The 20,634-nt window shown below is 42.6% G+C and overlaps 1 protein-coding gene across 1 annotated transcript in view; it reads left to right on the forward strand.

Moving 5' to 3' along the window:
• Nucleotides 1–20,634, forward strand: part of CAPN5 (calpain 5) — an 808,497-nt gene that overhangs the window by 526,720 nt on the left and 261,143 nt on the right. Inside the window, exon 9 of the mRNA XM_044073347.1 lies at nt 9,185–9,381. Coding sequence (XP_043929282.1) covers nt 9,185–9,381 — 197 coding nt within the window. The remainder of the gene's footprint in view (nt 1–9,184; nt 9,382–20,634) is intronic.

Genomic DNA, 20,634 nt, shown 5'->3' on the forward strand with positions numbered 1-20,634 from the left:
CTATGGACAGTCCTAATTACTGTGTTCATTTGTTTCATCACACTTCTGACTTTTGGGGTTTTATTGACCTTCTGCAGTCTATTTCTTTTATTGATATTAATATATCTATCCATGTCTATTAAATCAAGCAACTCTTCTGTTGGCTCATTTTCTTCCAAACTGAGGACACTTCCTTTGTTTTCCATTTCCTGCAGGTATTCTATAGAAAGTTTTATAGCTTCTTCCTGTGGCATCTTCTCTTCAGTTTCATCCTGTGCCGTCCGTTGCTCTGTCATATGAGATCTCACTGGCCCATCACTCCTCAACATTGACTGCGGCAGAGTTTCCTGTTTTTTGCCTTGCTGTCTAGTTTCAAGTGAACATTTATACTGGTTTTCTGTGGAAGGCTCTAAAATATCTTGATATGGCACCTGACCAGTTGCTTCCTGTTCCACTGGTTTCTGTATTGCACTAATCCTGTTGTGGTGCTTTCTACATTAGATTTTCTACACTGAATCCTTCACTTTGCAGGTGTTCCCTAACCTCAAGTTATAATGTTCTGTAGTCCTAGCTCGCCTTCATAATGGGATCGGAGCCGATCCTTGGCTCCGACTCCGCCTAATTACAAGCTCAGTCTTCTCGGTGGCTCGTGGCTCGGTAGGTATCCCATGGTGCACCAGTACAATCCCCAGATCTCGTTTGCCACGTTGACTTGTTCGGATGCGCTTCTTCTTGGCCGTGGCTAAGTTTTACACATATTTTCTTCAAAAATTTGGATAAATCTTCTATTTTCAATTTTGAAAGTGTTGTATAACATTTTATAGCTATAGTTAGTATAGTGTTTGCATTTAGATGGCATTTATAGAGCGCATTTTGTGTGCAATTTCTTTAAGTACAGTTGGCCTTGTAGTACATGGTATCCTGTGTGCCAGTTTTCACTTCGTTGTTATAGTTGTATAGACTCTCATATTACTGTTTTCATACCTTTGATATTAGTAGTTGTAGGCATCTTTTGCTCTTAGTTTAGGCTCTGTGTGCTTGCTTAAATACTGTAAATAACTTTTTTGCAGAGCTTCCGCTTGCTGATGTTTTCTGTTAGTAGTGTTAGACAGAACGAGGTTCTGTTGACCTTGTTCTTTGTGTTTTCCACAAATTAGGCTATATTCCTGTTCTAATGTGTGTGCGACTCTGTCTACTTGTTTCTGTACCTCCTAGGTCCGTTTTAGTTAGAGGACCTAGTTTCTCTTTCTTTCCTACCCGGGCTAGGCCCGTTTAAGTTAGAGGACCTAGTCCTCGTGGTGTTATTTACCGGTTCCTGTAGGGCTAGGCCCGTTGGGACCTAGTCCTCTCACTTTCTTGTCTGTGCGTGTCTGTGCGTGCTAGAGAGAGTTCATCTTCTGTGAGATGTCTAAGGAAGGCAAGGACAATAAGCCATCTGGCTTTAAAAAGTGTGTAAAATGCTCACAGAAGATATCCATAACGGATGGCCACAGTAACTGCGTTTACTGTCTTGGGGCCATCCACTTACAAGAAACTTGCTTATTTTACCACTCTTTTAGTGCTAGGGTGTTGCAAGAGAGAAATAATAAGCTCATTCTAAAAGGTCTCCTAAAGTCTTCTTTTGAGGAAGATCTGGCTAGCTCTTCCTCATCTGCTAGATCTCGGGGATCTAAAAAGGAAAAATCCAAATCCTCTAAGAAGCCCTCCGCAGCACCGGCTGGTGTCTCGGAGCCGCCTCTTAAAATTACTAAGTCTGACAAAATTACTGTCTCATCGGCCCCACTGAGTTCGGAGCCGATCGAGAGTTTTACTACTGTGGTTACAGGGTCGGCACCAAGTAGCTCAGAGCCGACCACTAAGAGTATTCAACAGAGCCGGTCTAGGATCCCTTATCGGTCTCCCCTACATTAAAGTCACCCATACTGCAGAGATCCCGTTCTCCTACTCTGTCCTCCAGGTCTTCCAGGAGTTTATCTGGAAGTAGATGTAGAGAGGGTAGTGCTGAGACGTCTGAAGTCATCTGCCATACCTAAATTGTTGTTGGCTCCGACCCAGTTGGTTCCAGGGCCACTTGAGTCTGTCCCCCCTTCGGTGATTCCTCCTCCTAGCCATGCTGGTCTTTCGGTGCCGAAGTGTTTGGTACCGCTGGTGGAACCCTCGGTTCTAGCTCCCCTGAGGTTGTTTCGGAGCCGAGTTCCACTCAGACACTCTCGGTGCCATCTGTGCTGTCGTTTGTGGTGTCTAGGAGCCGAAGCTCTCCAGTCAGCCCCGTCAGGGACGCTTGGAACCGAACCTCTTCTGTTCTGAGCCTTCCTCTTGGCGCGTCGGCGAGGGTGGGCTCAAGACCGTACATCTATCTCTGGAACCGATGGCATCCTCTGTCTCCTCAGAGCCAAGTAGGCCTTCGGAGCCAAAGAGGTCGGCATTCGAGGAGATGTGTGTGGTCTCTATCATCGGCTCCTACCAGGGGTACTGACACCCCCCCAGGGCACCTACTTCTGTCTCAGCTCCTACTCTCTCTGGACAGCAGAGACCTGCAGCCTCAGGAGCCACCGGCTGGTGGCGCCCACTCTTCCAAGACCTCCCCGGAATATCCTTCTGAGGAGCCCCCACAGAAGAGAACATGCAAGAGGAAGCATGTAGACTCCCAGGATAAGTCTCTAACCCGGACACTGACCTCAAGGAGTCAGAAGGGTTCCCCCAAGTCGTCCTCTGATGTCTCCTTCATAGACATCCTGGAAATCCTTAAGCAGAGGTGCGACTGGCCCACTGTCACCCCTTCTGATGAGTCAGTGTACCTGAAGGCTTTTGGGTCTCAACCTTCAGCCTCTTAGGTGTCTCCACCCTTTGAACTGATGGAGCTAGTTACTTGGAAGGTGTGGGATACTCCTGATGCCGTGGAGCCAGTCCCCAGGAGACCAAATAAGTTTCTTTCTGCACCCAGGGAAAAGGAATTTTTGTCTAAAGGTGTTCTCGTAGATGCCATGGTGGTGGCGGCGGCCCCTAAGAAAGAGCTAGCGAAAACTTCTGTTCGTCCCCCGAATAAGGAGTCTTGAACGATGGACAGATACGGGAAGCATATCTTCTCATTAGTGGCATTTACTCTTAGATCGCTGAACTACCTTACACACTTCATGTGGCTTCAGAGAGATCTCCTTAAGGAATTAGGAGTTTCTCTACAAGGTACATGTACTGAGGGAGTCCCTGACAAGGTGTCTGCCCAGTTGTCCACTTTGAACTCTGTCATCAACTCGTCCATGAGACTTATCCCATGTACAGGCGATGGACCGAGCAGAGCAGCAGGTTCAGTAATTTCCCTAAGACATCATTCCTGGATTTTTGTGTAATTTTGCAGAACCGTTAAGTCTACCTTTACCAACACCCCCTTCGGTTCTTCATTGTTTGGACCCAAGGTAAAGGAGCCACTCACCCGGTGCGAGCAAGAAGGAAAAGCACTCTGCCGTGGGAGTATGTTTTACTGTCCCCTCGAGACCATACCTAAGGGTCAGAGAGGTGATAAAATGTGGTTCAAGAAGTCCCAGAGGTTTTTCTAAGATGCACAGGGTGACTCCTCCTTCAGAGGCAAGAGGAGGAGGAGGAAAGTGTAGATGTTGCCCTAGAGGCAGAGGCGGACCGCAAAACCAGGGAGGCCGCGATTCCTTTCGGGGCCAGCCTTACCAGCTCTCCTGATGTGGGGCCCGACTGTGCTTCTCTGGAGCCGGTCGGGGGTCGCATTTCTTTGTATCCAGACGCCTAGCTAAGTATCACTCAAGACAAATGGGTACAAAGAATTATTACCAGAGATTGTCATACCCTTTTCTCTGCCACCCTGTGTTCCCAAAAGGATCCTAGATGTTCCACCCAATCACAGGAATCAGGCAACTGTGGAGGTCAACAAGTTGCTGACAAAAAGGGTCATCCAAACCGTCCCAGCAGACCAAATAGGATATGGAACTTACTCCAGATTCTTTTTAGTGCCAAAACGTACAGGGGACTGGGAGGCCCATCTTGGACCTCAGCAGATTGAAGGAATCGGTAAAGAAGGACAAGTTCCGGATGGTGACACTACAGTCTATACCCCTGTTACTAGGGAAAGACACTTGGATGTGCTCAATAGACCTCCAAGATGCTTACTAGCACATAAAAATGGAGAAGGCGCCGAGGAGTCATCTACGCTTCCGGCTGGGAGCCAGTCATTACCTGTTTCATGCTCTGACCTTTGGTCTCTCACCACAGCCCCCTTGGGTGTTCACCAAGTGTATGGCAGCAGTGACAGCTCACCTGAGACATTGAGGATTCCAGGTGTTTCCGTATCTGGACGACTGGCTCCTGACCGCCCCACCAGGCATCTCTTACTTCAGACCAGGTACGCTACCATTCAACTTTGTGCCCAGTTGGAGATTTCTCTCAATTGGGAAAAATCTGCCTTATTGCCCTCTCAATTTGTGAATTTTATAGGCGCAGAGATGCACAGTAGACATGTTAGCTCATCTTCCAGTAAACGGAACCTGGTTCTTCAAATTCAACGTCTTCTCCCCCTATGAAAAGTCAAGGCCAATACTATTCTGAAGCTTCTAGGGATCATGGCGTCCACCATACTACTAGTGCCGTTAGCCAGACTACACATGAGGGTTCTTCAGTGGCTGCTGTCGTCCCAGTGATCCTTTCAACACCTACCATTAACTCATCACATACTGCTGACAGACTCTTGCAAGAAGGACCTCATTTGGTGGACTCAACCCAAACAGTTAACCACGGGCACTTCGCCAACCCGTTGCTACTGTGACCACGGATGCCTCACAGGGGGGAGGGCATTATCTAAGCAGGACTGTCCAAGGCACATGGCAAGGTCACGAGGCCCACCTGCATATCAACGTTCTAGTGATTAGGGCATTGCTCCTGGCCTTGCAAGCACTTCATGAACTTCTGCCTCTTGGTACGATTGCGATACAATCAGACAACATGTCGGTAGTATGGTGCATCGACAAACAGGTGGAACCAGATCATTCCCACTTTGTCAAGAGGCCGTTCGGGTTTGGAAATGGGTGATATCTTCCCAGCATTTTCTGGTGGCAACACACATTCCAGGGACAACTAACATGATAGCCAAGCTCAGCTGGGCAATCTTGATGCCTCACGAGCGGTCTCTGAAGCAGGCAATAGCGGACCAGATCTTCTGCAGATGGGGACAGCCTTGCTGTGATCTCTTTGCCAGCCCGATCAATGCCAAATGCAGCAGCTATTTCTCCCTCATCCCTCCGTGGAGTCACCGAGAGACGCATTTGTTCACGATTGGCCCCTGGGTATCTGCTGTATGCTTTTCCTCCCTTTCCTCTCATTCCCAAGGTTATTCAGAAAGAGAAACCGCTGGGAAGCAAACTGATCCTCATTGTTCCTTACTGGCCTTGTCAGGTTTGGTTCCCTTTCTCAGGCCTTTTCTCCTAGATGATCCTTGGATTCTGGACGCAGTGCCAGATCTCTTGACTCACATGTCAGGTTTGCTTCATTCCGCGTTGCACATCCTCAGTTTGACAGCTTGGCTGCTCCAGTTCCATCCCTAGTCGGGCATCATGACTTCTCACCTTCTGTGACTCCTATCCTAACGTCCTCTCATAAACCCTCCACTAGGAGACTATATTCCAGTAAATGGAGGAGATTCTCTATTTGGGCTGAGAAGAAGAATGTTGACCCTAATACCGCCTCCATTCTGGTGGTTTTGGAATTCTTGTTTGAGCTTTTCCACCATGGATCTGCGGCTGCCACTATTAGGGTTCAATTGGCAGCAATTTCTAATTTTCATCTAGGCATACAAGATTCTAATCTGATATTACATAGGCTATGAAAGACCTTCTTCAAAGGTGCCACTTTGACCCCCTTTTCAAGAACCTGTTGCTTCATGGGATTTAAATTTTGTGCTATCCAAATTGAAGTCTCCGCCCTTTGAGCCTTCTCATTCGTCACCTTTGAAATTTCTGTCTTGGAAGACTTTGTTTCTGGTGGCTATCACTTCTGCAAGAAGGGTGTCAGAGTTACAATCACTATCTGTAAAACCCCCTTATCTGATTTTTCACAAAGACAGAGCATCTCTTCATACTAATCCATCCTTTGTCCCCAAGGTCCATTCCCATAGCACTTTGAACCAATCCATAGAACTTCTGGTGTTCTTCCCAAATCATTCCAACACAGCAGAATACAGGTTTCACCAGTTGGATGTTCATAGACAATTACATTTTTATTTGCATTGGAGTAAGGAATTCAGAAAGTCATAGCAATTATTTATTTCCTTCTCCGAATCCAGGTCTGGTTTACCAGTTTCCAAAGTGACCCTCTCAAATTGGATATCTAGCTGTATAGCTTACATTTACACCTCTGAGGGTAGGCCTTTACCTTTCACAATCAAGGCTCATTCTACGAGATCTGTCTACCTCTGCAGCCTTTCAAGCCAGGGTCCCACTTGATATTTGTGCAGCAGCTACATGGGCTACGTCTCACACTGTTATCACTTATTACAAATTGGATTTAACATCCAGGGGTAGAGCATCCTTTGGTTCCACGGTACTCACGTGTATTTTTCCTTGAGCCACACAAGAATAAGGTGCTAGGGATGCTGTCCCATCAGTAAGAATGAAGGTGAGATAGGACTACAGAACATAAAGAAGTTATGTACTCACCATAACGTTCCATGTTTGTAGTCCATCTCTCCCTTCATTCTTATGAACCCACCCGCCTACCCCCATCTGGAAGTACCTGGAGACAGAACAATAATCACTGGAGACCTTTTTATTATTGGCTTCTTTCTGTATGTTATTATTTCTCTTAGTTAGAAGCAAACAAGATCTGGGGATTGTACTGGTGCACCATGGGATACCTACCTAGCCACGAGCCAACGAGAAGACTTCGAGCTTGTAATTAGGCCGAGTCGGCTCCGATCCCATCAGTAAGAATGAAGGGCAAGATGGACTGCAAACATGGAACATTATGGTGAGATATAACTTTTTATTTTCTTGTGAACTTTACTACTAGATGCATTGGGACAGAGTATTATGTCTTGTGAGGGGTTCTTACCCTGGACTACTCCTGAACTTTAAGGATTTTGTTTTATCATACCTGCACCAGGTACTGGAACAACCCTAGAGGATGTGTCCAATCCCCCTTTCCATAGTGGCCATCAGAGCTATACTGAGGGAGATGGGGCAAAAGGTAAGTTGTCTGTGGGCCGAGACAGAATTAATAGTTGTAGGCTGAGGCAAACTTTTTTTTTTTTCCTTTGGTGCATCTGGATTTGATGGGGAGGTGTACTAGCTTTAGGATCCATCAAATTAGGGGAGAGAACACCATCCAAAAAAATATCCAGATTGTACTGGATAATGTATCACAATAAGCACTTAAAAAATTGACCTGTTCAGAATTCTTTTACAACTGACAGAAGTTAAATAATTTCCATTAAAAGTCCAAACAGCAAAGCAAATGATATACTAAACCAGTATTAAAAATTAGGTCCACACACTTTAATCATGTTAAACATTCATAAACTAATATTTATTAGCAATGTAAACTATATTTTCTTGTCAGAGAGACAGGCATATCCATAGTGCATTCAGATAATTTCATTTGCAGAAAAATGTGATCTAATGTTAGAAAAGCAAAGAGCAGAGTATACATTTTGAAAAATCCAAGTTGAATATTTCTCTGTCAAAAGGCAAAATTTAAAACGGTAATAAAGGCATGCAGGATTATTTTGCAGTTGTGACTGCATGAGACAGACCCTAGTGTGTAACAGCACACACATACTGCACTTGAGAGAAGTATGGTTTCCTCTGAAACATGAAAAACAAGCATTTGCCAAAGACAGACACCAAATAAATACTGCTACAAGCAGAAATTCCTTAAGGAATTACTGTAAACACTAACAGAAATAAAAATAGTAAAATATTTTTTAAATAATCCTAGAAAGCAGTCAGCTGTAAAAATCCTGCGAAGAGTCAGATTACTTTCTTCTTTGGATGGCTAAGACTGACTGAACACTCACTTCCTGTGGTAGCTGAAGGCATCTCTCTCAGGATGTGCTCAGCCACTCCGCTGTCACAAAGAAGAAAGAGGGAGAGGAGTCTGAGCTTTAGAAAGCTGGCCAGTACAGGGTTACCTTGGCAGGTCACCATTCCCCCTGACTCTGGCATTTTAGGTTAACCTGTACATGTGTAAACTTCCATAACGGTGCATGTTTGAACAAATCACCATTGCAGTAACCTAAGCTATACAGGATGTACAAACCACCTGGCAGCAGCAACAAAATTCTGAACTTTGGTGTCCTCACCATTGTTTTATATTGCTCTTGTCTGGATGTGCAGTGGCTGGAGCTGTAAACTTTGTCTGGTACAATCGTTGGCAGGGTACATCCCATATAGCTTAGGCTACCATAACAGCGGTCTAATGACGATCATCCTTGTCATAAGGGCAAAAGCAGAATATAGGTATTTCAGAGGAGGTCACAAAAAGGAGAGGGGTGTGATATTTGTCATACACCAGATGAGACTTTCTCAGAAAAAAAAAATGAGCAGAAGAAAACAAGCAGGAATCTGACTTGAGGGAGGCATAAGGAAGTGTTATTTCCTAGTAGCAGTGACAGATGATCAGGACAAACTTTCAGAAGAGCGAGGATGAAAAATAGTAGACAAACTAGAACACATGGGGCAAATAGCTCTCAGAAGTGAGGGAACAGGAGAAATGTTCTGTTGGTTAAGGATTGTCATTTTATCCACAAAGGTTTAGAAATGTGCAGACTAGATGTGTATAGTCATCCTCATTTGTAACAGTCAGTAGGAATCTCTCCGTATATAACAGGGGATGAAGAATGTTGAAGCGACATTTCACAGTGGGAGATGTTGAGGTATTTACTTTTTTTTTTCTTTCATACTTGGTTGAGAGAACAGAGAATGAAGTGGAAACATTTCATTGTATGGTAAACGTGTAAGGCAAGAACTGTGTGCATGGAATATCATGGCGGAGGAGACCATGGAAGTGTTTTCTATCCATCTTTGACGTCTTGAACTGTTTGCCTGTTTTATGCCGATGACTTGGAGAGCAACTGTATGTCAGTAGACCTGTTCCAGCAGTTTACTAATGTGGGGGCATACCTAGTTAATGAAACTATGACTCACATTATAGTAATTTTAAAACATTTTGCTTTGCTTTTTTTTTTTGCCAGGTTGAACTGAACAGGGAGTACCGGATGCACAGCATGCAACAGAAGGTGGCGAGTTCCATTTACATCAACTCTCGCTGTGTCTTTCTGAGAATAGACTTGAAAGAAGGGCGATATGTCATTGTACCCACTACTTTTAATGCGGAACTTGAGGGTGAATTCCTTCTCAGAGTCTTCACTGACATAGCATCAGGTTGCAGGTAAGAATAATTTCAGCAGTGTGTTCAGTGCAGTACAGCTCATGACTGGGAAGCAGTGCTTCAATGCACCAAATTAATTGGGTTAAAACCCAGGATTCCGTAATGGTTGCTAGTATGAGACTTTCCCGTTGCTTTGGTTTTGCCCTTGTAATGCAACATTTTTGAAGAGAAAATTGAAGGCTATGATCCATGCTCAGATTTTGGCATTTACGGAGACTGATCACCACTAGGAATTGCTAGAAAACTTATCTCTTCCCCAGTAGGAGATGTTAAGAGAGGAAGGTAAGGGAATTGTGTCAGGGTGCAACCTCAGGCCTGGCTTTGCTTCAAATCCACTGGTCTTAGAGAGCCCAACAGTTGGTCACGCTCTAGTCATTAACAGAAAATCCAGTACTAGGGTCAGACACAGGCCAGCTGACATGCATTGTTAAAAAAATGATAAACTAAATCAAAACTGTTTTGGAAATAGCATTTAATGTTCATCACATTGATCATTGCTGCAGTAGCCTTAGCTTGTATGGTTTAGATCCTGCAAAGGATATAACAGCTGACCAGCTTCCAAAGCTTCAGGGCACCTTCCCCACACCTAAACCATCAGTCAGCTCGAACTGAGCTGACAAAAAAAAAAAAAAAAAAATCGGCCACCAAGCCCCTTCAGACCTTTCCTACCACTGAAGTGTGTGTACCGCTGAGGCTCTCAGGGATTGGTGGTTGCCTTGTGCTGTTCCTTTTCTAGGCAGAAAAGTTCCCATTTTGAAAAAAACTTATATTTTAAAAAATCTTTCCAGTTCCGGGAAGTTATTTTAAACTTGGGAGTTTGTGGTGTAACGTGTACTGTCTTGAGACTGTATTGCACTTTTAAAGCACACTTTTTTTTCAGTCAGTTTAAAAATTAATCAGAAGCCATTTTACTGTGGAGAAGTTATGTTTATTTTACTTTTTTGGGGGTCTAGCATAGTATTTAAGTGCTTTTTACAGTGGTTTTATATAGAAAAAGTGACCTTTAAACACTTTTTTTTTTTTATTTTTATTGGCTTTTGCTGCCTATTTTCCACACGAAAGAGGCACCATTTTTGGATTGACCATGGAACAAGCTTTAGGTCCCATCAGGAGATGCTACTGAAAGAGGCTGAAGTCATGGAGAACCTATTCCTAGAGAGGGGTTATACCTCCACCTTGGTTAGAGAGATAAAGCATGAGGTTATTAACCCTGTGAAGAATAGTTCACAAACACATGGATCTTGTGCAATAGGCAAGAGTCAGACCAAAAAAAAGACATGGACTCCATTATTTAGACAAGGAAGTCATTATGAGAACAGAGTTAGATTTATGCTGAAATACACCAATGATAATGTTGAACTCAGATTATAGAGAGACACTGGAATGTGTTGACTATGGAGGGTACCCTCAGGAGTATAGTTGGGAACAGACCATCTTTTGTATTTCGCACCTGTGACAATTTGAAGGTTATTTTGAGTTTTGACTAACAAATCAATATCCAATTCCACTAATGAAGGACCCCTGAGGGGCAGCTTCCCGTGCAAGAAGTGCAGTATGTGTCAGTATATTACTGACACACAAATATATCAACATCCACAGGGTTTCTTTAGATATGAACCTCATTTATTTGCCAATTGTGAGACTACGAATCTAATTTATATGGCAACATGTATACAATGTGACGCTTTTTATATAGGGCTTACAAAAAGGAAATTTAAAGAACGAATATATAATCACATTTACGACATTAGAAAGAACAATGAACTGAATGCCCTAGCGAGGCACATAAATTTGAATCCCACTCATGGTTTTAGGTTCAGGGCCCTACAAGTTGTTAAGCCAAGTTCCAGAATGGGAGACAGCATGAATTATCTAGCCAGGTTAGAGCTCGAATGGATTTTTAGAACAGGGGCTCACATAGACCCAGGCCTAAATAATTATATATCTTTAAAACCTATTTTAGAAAGTAGCAATTGATAGTACAATGGAACACCATGAACCATCCAACATTAAGGTATTTGGATAGGAGAGAGAGATAATCTGTTACACAAAGCTTGTATTTCCATCAGTACATTTGATGCATATATATACATTTTTAATAAATGAATTATTATATTTTTTCGTTCCTTTATATACACATTTGCATGTATGTTTTAGATTTTTGGATATTTGTTTTTTTAGAGGCTCACATTTCCATTATTATTCATATAGAGTTTTATATTACATTTACAATTGTTATTTAGAGTTATTTATTATCAATTTAATCATGATTTTATTCAGACATTTTGTTATGACAAGCCTGAACTCACAGGCACATGGTCTAGGGTGAGTTTTCATCGTATTAGATCACAGTCTTGATTTACAAAACATAAATGCACGATCACTTGATCATATCCATTTGGATACAACAAGTGATACTGTCATTATGCTAGATCAAGGATAGGTTTGACATAGCGTACAGCAAGTTATTTGTCCACATGTGTATACTATTCCCTCATATCAATTTTTATTTTGTTATGTAGCATTCTGATCATTAGCATACTCATCAGTGATAGTAGCTATTAACAGTCCCTATGAAATGGATGCATTAAGCTGAATGGTTATTGAGTTCGTATAAATAATGATGCCGTTCAGATTTTTAGTCTGTTTTCCTTGGGTCATTTATATTATTCGTTCTCTTTTCACATTTGTGTCTCAATGTTTAAATGTGGATATTTTAATATATGTGATATAATACTTAGTTTTATCACAAACAGCAGTTTTTAAGTTTTTATTTTAACAAATGTTATACACATGAAGCTATGGAATGTTGTTACGCTTCCTTATTTAAAGGTTTTTTAATGCGTTACAGAGATCTGTTTTTTCGTTTAAATATTGTGAAATGCACATTGTCACTTTAAAATTTTTCTGATTGTTTAATTAGTTGAATCAGATCAATTAGGTTTGTTGTTTTTTAATATAAAAGAGAACAAGTGGTATTGTTAGTTAGATCTGATGAAGCGTGCATGAAGCACGCGAAAGCGCTCATCTCCTAGTTTCCCAATAAAGTTGGATTTTTACCTAAAGTTGGACTATTCGTAGTGTATCCTGCAGTTTATCTTTTGCCATTTTGGAACCTTGTTGTGTTGCTGTTGGATACCTTGGAAGTTGTTGCGATATTCTATTTTCATTAAAAATAAATAGCTTAATGGGTCTGGCTAAGGGTTTGATTCAGGCTACAGATTCCTCTTACAAAGTAGTTTATAGTTAGAGGAATACCTCTTTTTCTGGAGAGTTTCAAGATTCTGAATCTTTCCTTCTACTCAGTCTCTTATAAATTGCTGAGGGGTGATGTATACCTGGCTTACAAGGCATTTTAGCTCAGCGGATCCTGTTTTGGCATCCTGCAGACTACAAGAGCAGCCGAGAGGAGAAAGAGAGACTTTGGTTGATTCTAAGTACCTCTTATTTATCCAGATTGGAAGCCATGCACTCTCCAGCCAAGACTGGAATAGCCAGTCAAGGGAAGAAAGTCAATACTAACACCACACCCTGAGGAACACGTAGCCACATACCCTCACAGCTGCCACATAATAACACAAAACACGCACCCACTTTTGCAGAGGCTCTCAATAAAAATCTACCCAAACAGTGACCTCCAAGGTAGAAACGCATGCAACCACAGCACAAACCACCAGACACACAGCTTACACAAACAGTGTGCCATGCAACCAAAGCCCCTAAGGCAAAGCAGCTTATCCAATGCACTTATTATATGTGACTCAATAGTAAGGCACACAGATGTCTCACTCACGAGGTTGAATAAGGAGAAGGTAACAGTCAGCTGCCTGTCGGGAGCCAAGATACACCACATAACGCACGCACTCAGGTCACTCCACAACAGGTACAGATATGACTCGGTCATTGTCCATATTGGTGTCAATGACCTGAGACACACCTCCCTGGACTACGTGAAAAGAGACCTGGAGGAGCTCTCAGATCATGTAGTCCAGGAGGGCATGACACTAGCTCTGAGTAGCATCTTCTCGTCGCCAAGAATACCACAATACAAACAAAAAATTATTGACTTCAATAATTGGCCAAGTTTCTAGTGTCATTCCAAGGGGATTCAGTATCTGTCTTCCTGGGATAACATGGATTCAGTATCTGTCTTCCTGGGATGACATGATTGACAGACCTCGATGCTTGCCAGGGATGACCGGCATTTGTCACCCCCCTGGGATTCCGTATACTGGCCAAGGCCCTTGCCACCCCTGTAGTGCCTTTTTTTTTAGATGATGTCCAGAGGACCAAATTACCACCATAACAGCTGCAAGCAAATGTAATCTGAGGGTTATGCTAGTCAACACTAGAAGTCTCAATCTCAAGATGTACTTGTTCGAAGCACTGCTTAAAGTGGATAACATCTACATTTGTGCAGTAACAGAGACCTAGTTCAAGGCATCTGAAAGCACTCCTGCACTACCAGGCTACAACTCCTACCACACCTTTTGCCCGCAAAACATGGACCGAAGCCCTAAAGGTGGTGGTGTCTCCATATTCATAAAGGATATGCACACCTCCACGCTAGTAGCTCAACATAACACATCTGAGATACTCCAGGTACAGCCAACACTGGGTACGACTTCAGTCCAGGTTGTTGCCTGCTATAGATCCCCCACCATGTCCCAAGACTCCCACTCCACATTGCTAAACACCCTGGAAAATATTAAGGTCCAACACAACATACTCATACTGGGTGACTTTAACTACCCCTCCATTAGCTGGGAAAACTACTCAAGTACCAACACACTTGCTCAACGTTTTCAGGAATTAATTAATTCCATTGTCCTGGACCAGCTCATTCTTAACCCCACTAGGGGTAGCAACATCCTAGATTTGGTTATTACTAATATGGGCGGCCATTGTTCTACATCAAGTGTCAACTCCTCCCTGGTCAGATCTGACCACAAGCTAGTCACCATGGATACCCCCCCCCCCCCCGCAAAGGTAAGCACTGTGAAAAACTTTTCCAAAGCTAACTTTGGGCTTCTAAAAACTGAGGTGGCTAACTTTGCATCACCCCTGCAGATGGAGTATAAACGCAAGATAGCAGAATCATACTCCAATGCACTGTACGAACATGTCCACAAATGCATGGAACAGACCATTCCCAATAGAACCAAGGCGCATTCCTCCAAAAAAAAAAGAAGCCAATCTGGTGCCCCCCTGCCATAAACAAATTCTACAACAGAAGGAGGAAACTGTTGCAGAACAAAGCAAAGTCCCAAGACCGGAAAAACTCCTTTGTCAGCCTTAACAAAAAGCTGAGATCCCTCATCAAATCCTCCAAAGCTAGCTATGAAAACAAAATTGCAATGGACACTTCTATAGTTTGTCAGAAATCTACAAGGCAATGCTCATATATGCTCGGAGCTACTACACAATGGTAATTCCTATACTGAGCCAACAGACATAGCCACCAGATTCACTGTCAATTTTACCCCCTCTCACCCCCTAAAGGGCGAATCACAATACCTGAGAAATGCCAAGTACCCAATATTACAGCTACACAGGTTAAAGTTGCACTGGCCAAGACCCAAGAATACAGCTTCCATGGGACCTGACAACATCCTGGGCTGTGTTCTACATGAACTGCAAAATGAACTGGCACCACACCTGAGTGCCCTGTTCAGTCATAGCCTAATTTCAGGCTTTGTCCCCGCCGAATGGCGCACTGCTACAGTAATCCCACTCCACAAAGGGGGTGTGACTACAGACCCTGGGAAACCGCCCCATTAGCCTGATGAGCCTGTTATGTAAGGCTATGGAGCGCATCAGCATGGACCTAATAAGTAAGGACATAGGGAATCTCCAGACTCTAGACTCCACACTGTTTGGATTTGTTAAGGGTAGCTCTTGTCTGCTCAACCTGGTAGACTTCTTCGTGTCTGTCACCAGAGCTGTGGACGAAGGCAAGGTATTTTACACAGCCTACCTCAATCTGGCCAAGGCCTTCGACACAATTCCTCACTCAGGAATCCTAGATAAACTCACTAAACTAGGCATCCACCCCTATGTCACAAGGGTTGCAAACTGGCTTACTGATAGAACCCACACTGTGAAAGTAGCAGACTCCAAGTCAGACTACCAAACCTTCACGAGTGGAGTCCCACAGGGATCAGTCCTGGGTCCTCTCCTGTTTGCCATCTACTTTTCTGAAGTCCAGGCCAAAACCAAGGAACTCTGGCTGACCAAGTTTGTGACTATTGCAAACTGGGTGCCATTATTAACTTGCGAAATGATGCTGACATTCTACAGAAAAGCCTTACAAAGACCAGTGACTGATGTCAGAACCACAGCCTTAAGCTCAATACCAAAAATGCATAGGCATTCCCTTTGGGAAGAACACAGTACCCATGAACTACCACATCAACGTTACTCCACTGAATACAGAAGGTGTTATAAGAGATCTGGGAACACAAGTGGATAGCAACTTCTCCTTTGATAATCACATTGCCACTGTGGTCAGAAAATCCTATGTGGCACATCTCATTTCAAAGGGTTTTGCATCCAGGAAGTAAGAGGTCATTCTCTCTCTACTCTTCCCTCATTAGACCATTTATTGAGTACAGTGCCCCATTCGGCATGTACCTCACTAGACATATGCAACAACTTGAAAGACCACAAAAATGCCTCCCTGAGAGGATCCTAGACCTGAAACACTTGCCCTGTGCTGTAAGACTAAAAAAAAACTCCAGCTTGTATCATATCTCCTACTTAGAGGCAATCTCTGCTTGACCTGCAAAGCCATGTCATAACCAGCACTGTTAGATATGCTTCATCTAAAGAAATCCCAATCCCTCCATACCGCATACTACACTCCAGAGACCTCAACCTCATTACCACAATCAACAGAACATGCTGTAGGGACAGGTTCATAACCCAGACTGCCCATGCTCTGGAATAGACTTCCCTTACACGTCAAGCAGAGCATCTCACTGGCCCTCTTCAAGAGAAATCTTGACGAGTTGATGGGAAATAGAAAATTCACCCCGGGGATCATTTTGGTGGCACTGCTGGACAGAGGCACTAGGAAATAACGTTGGGCAGCATGTTGTCAGGGAATCATTTGGGCTCTGCTTGTAAAGGCTCCAGGGCCATTAACCTAGTACATTCCTATGAACTTGTGAGCCTCCTACGTATTTGTAAATTAAACAGTCCCAGAAGTACAAGGTTTAGGGGCCTGAATTTTGTCTGTGACTTGAACAGAAAATTCTCGAGTGACAGATGTGTCCCAGACACCACCCCTCCTATAAAACAGCCTTCCCATCCTTGTGAAGCTGAATTTATCTGTTGCCCAATTTAAGCTCAACCTAGACCAGTGGATGGGGAATAGGAAATTTACATCAGGCCTGACGCCCATGTCCCTTATTGACACAGGTAGCTTATAAATGCCTGGCCCTCACTGTCCTATTTGGATACAGAACTGTCTTTTTTTGGGGGAAAACTTGCCTAGGCTTAGGTTCCTGAATCGTTGGCCTAGTAATAATCGATGAATCTGAGATTACTTTGAATGAGGAGGATTTGTGGGCAGACTTGCTGAAATAGGTGACAATGGATGGAGGAGTAAGACAGGTCAGGAAATAGTAACTTTCAAGTAATGTTGAGCCAAAGCGACAGTAGCTATGAATGGGTGCTGGTGCTCGTCTTGGCATCAACTAGAAAATCATTTCCATTTATTAATATTATTTTCTAGTAGCAGATTTTCTTGTGTCCTTTTAATACCTACTTTTTGTAAGTCCTCTAAAAATATGTGCCTAAAAGGTATTAAGATTCTCTCATCTAGGCAGATAGTTGCAGGGTTTTTTTTGGGTGGCGATGTTGTTTGGTCTAGTCTGTGAGGATGCCTGGGGTAATTGCCCTTGGCCATTTCCAATAGAAGGAAGTCACCACTGTGATTTTTGGAGAGTCCTTCTGAATCTTCAGAATAACACTGGATTGTAGTGGATAGGGTAGAAAAGTGTAGATAAACATTTACATTCATGTCGGGGGGTGGGGGTGAAAAAATTCTTTTCTGGTTTTCCAGGCCTCTTGCATGGAGTGCTGAAGCAGAATTTTGCCAAATGATTGAGTGGAAGCAAAACAAAATCTATTCAATTACAATTCATGAAGGTTTGTCTTGGTGCTGCTTAGCTTGTCTGCCACAAAATTTTCTTCTGATGATATGTAAGATTCCTGTAGACCGATACTGTGCTGAAAAGCTACATCTCCGGCTACCATAGCTAAGTCTACACAGAGGGTGGGATCTGGTTCCTCCCTGTTTGTATCACATCACTGTGGATTGTCACTGAACACTTGCAACAGTCCTAGAAGACCATACACGATTGACAGCTCTGAGAATATATGCGAGTGTCAGCATCTCTTTCTTATTTATTTTGGGGGGGGGGGGGGTCTGTCTTTTCTGTTCCAAAGACCCTGCAGTTTTATCCCGTTAACACTGTTCCTCTAGCGAAGTCAGAGGCGTCTCTTACAAGCTCTGCTGGATCTTGAAGGGGAAATACGAGACTTGGTTTCTGATAAAAATGGTCTCTTCACCAAAGGATCTCTATTTTCACAAATCCAAAAACTGTAATTTTGAATGCCAGGATATGTTGATCTTGGGACCATACTGGTTTTAGTTTCCATTGATTTTTTTTCTCATGTGGAGTCTTGCCAGATGAATCATAGATGCCATGAGACCCTGAATCCTGAAAAATGCATGGGTTGAGACAAAAGTTTGAAATGGAAAAATTTAGAAGTAGATGTAGATAGAGTTCTATTTTTTCTTTGGAAAGATAGAATTCAAGGAACATTCTTAAAGACACCCCAGGAAAACAATCCTTTTGTATGTTTTCCTGGAACCGCAGTCTGTGTAGGAGATCTTTCATCTAAGGGAGAAGATTCCTTACACTTTGAAAAAGACTCTGCAAAGATAAGTTGCCAAAATAAGGAAAAAATGTGAAAAAAACTCTCAGCCATTGCTTTTTGAACATTTTCTTGCAAGCAGCTTACTGTGATTAATTTTTTTTTTTTTTTTTTTTTTTGAAAAAGGTTGTGGAGGTAACATTAAATCCAGTGACAAACATGAAGGAAAGATGAAAAATCTGAAAACAAATCCTTGAATCTGATTGATTAAATCTCTAATCACTCTTTCAGGCTCGTTGCTGCAGATGGTCCAAAACTTTGTCTAAAGGAGAATTCATACTTTCAGCTTGTAACATCTTCGGAAGGTTTTGAGAATGCAACCAGGCAAACCTCCATGTAACAGTTCAAGTGGCAGCAGTCCTGAAAAATGGCATCAGCAAAATTATAAGCACATTTTAAATGGGTAGCCACTTGAGACATGGAAAGAATCCAGTTACAAAATTATCTATCACACTGTCAAGAAACAGATGCTGTAATATTCTTATTTTCAATAGAGTCGAGCATTATTTTTAACAATGAGCTTGACAGCTGAGAAGTCTAAAAATAAATGTTGCTGAACAATATACCCCCCAAAGCTTTCAAAACCCTTCCCATCCTTATCAGAAGGAGATGGATTGATGATAACCAAATGTTCAGCAGCACCTAGGTTCACCAGATAAATAACTGCTGGGTTTGATCTAAGATTAGTATACAACAATTTAAGACTTAAGAAACTGCTGTATCCGCTTGCTTGAGGGTCAGCAGGCCATAATGATCACATCCTTCGAAGCAGAAAGAGTAGGAGGACTTGGTGTAAGATCAGGAAAATCCAGCTGAAGTAAATCATAATACTTCTACATACATAGTGGATTGTCATGTTCATTTTGGAAATACTTGCATAAAAATCCCTTCAGAGGTACTAACGGAAGCCCCACTTTGCTCTGAATCAAAATCAGAAACCTGAGGAGAATGAAACAGACTTTTACTTGTGTATCGAAAATCTTGAACCACCTCGGAAAATCCCTTTTTCTCCTGCCACAAATGAATAAAATAGAAGGGTCAAGTGTCTGAACTAAACCCTGAGAAAACCCCAGTAAATCAACTCTTGTCCAAAATTACTGTGAAAGGAGGAGATGGGCCTTAAGTTTTTGCCTCTTTTTGACAGGAATTTTTGAAGTAGACCTACTTTTACTAGACCAGACATCCCTAGGTGGGCCAATTCAGTCTGGCTAGGCAGAGATGAATTCCCCCTCCTTCTCCTCCCAGGACTAACTAATGCTTCTCCATTGCCCGCCAAGAGAAATCCAACAGCTGCAGAGGACATGCGTAATGCCTGGTCCATAGTGACTGTAGGGGGACTACACCAGAGGAAGCAAAAGAAAAAATGAACCAGAAATGGTTACAGCAGAGTAACCCATCTGTGGTGAAGGCACTTTACCAGCCTGCTGTCGTGGCAAAGGCTGTTTGGTAATTTTCTTTTTTATACCTGGTGGCATGAAGAATCGAGAAACTTGTAGGTTGTTCCCTGGTAAAGCTGAAAAAGATACCCGATTCTTACAGTAGCTTGGCAGCAGTAGTCAGTAAAACAATTAAGTAGTAAAATGTCTGTTTTCTACCAAAAAATGCAGTTAAAAGCATTTTAAAATCTCACCCCATACCCCAAAAATAAAATAATGTAAATTTTACTAAGGGAAAATTAGTTTTAAGTTGGTTTAAACAGCTTTTTTTTTTTTTTTCATAAAAGTAAAAATTAGCCCTGCTGTTCAAAAATTACTAAACGTCACATGAGAGTCCTTCAGAACCATTGTTCCTAGGTAGAAATTTTGTAATTGCTCAAAAAAGTTCACCTTCTGTCATAAAAATAAAATGTGGAAGGGTTTTTTTTCTCCACGGGAACTTATCTGCCCAGCAGCAGAAAACATTGTCCAATCATCGATCCTCGAAAGCTCATGGGATAAGCTCTCCAACTTTAGGAAAGCTCATGGTTTAGCACCCAAATCATTCTTTCTTCAGCTCAGCTCAAGCTGACTAATGGTTTGGGTGTGTGGAAGGTGTCCTTAAGCTTTGGAAGCTGACCAGCTGTTCTATTCTGTGCAGGATATAACCTACATAGCTAAGGCTACCGCAGTTGTGATCAATATGATGAATGTCTACATGCTTCATGCATTTCAGATTTCGTCCTCTGTTATGGAGTAAACCTTGGAGTCCTACCTGCCCTTCCTAGTTTGGGTTCACATGTTTTGTTGGACTTTGTGTGTATTATTGCAACTTCAACATGGCAGAAATGCTAACCATTACTACTGGCCGTGGTGTCTTCCTGCACAATTT

Source organism: Protopterus annectens, chromosome 5.part1 (genome assembly GCF_019279795.1).
Source record: "Protopterus annectens isolate FY-2018-M chromosome 5.part1, PAN1.0, whole genome shotgun sequence".
Taxonomy (NCBI): domain Eukaryota; kingdom Metazoa; phylum Chordata; order Ceratodontiformes; family Protopteridae; genus Protopterus; species Protopterus annectens.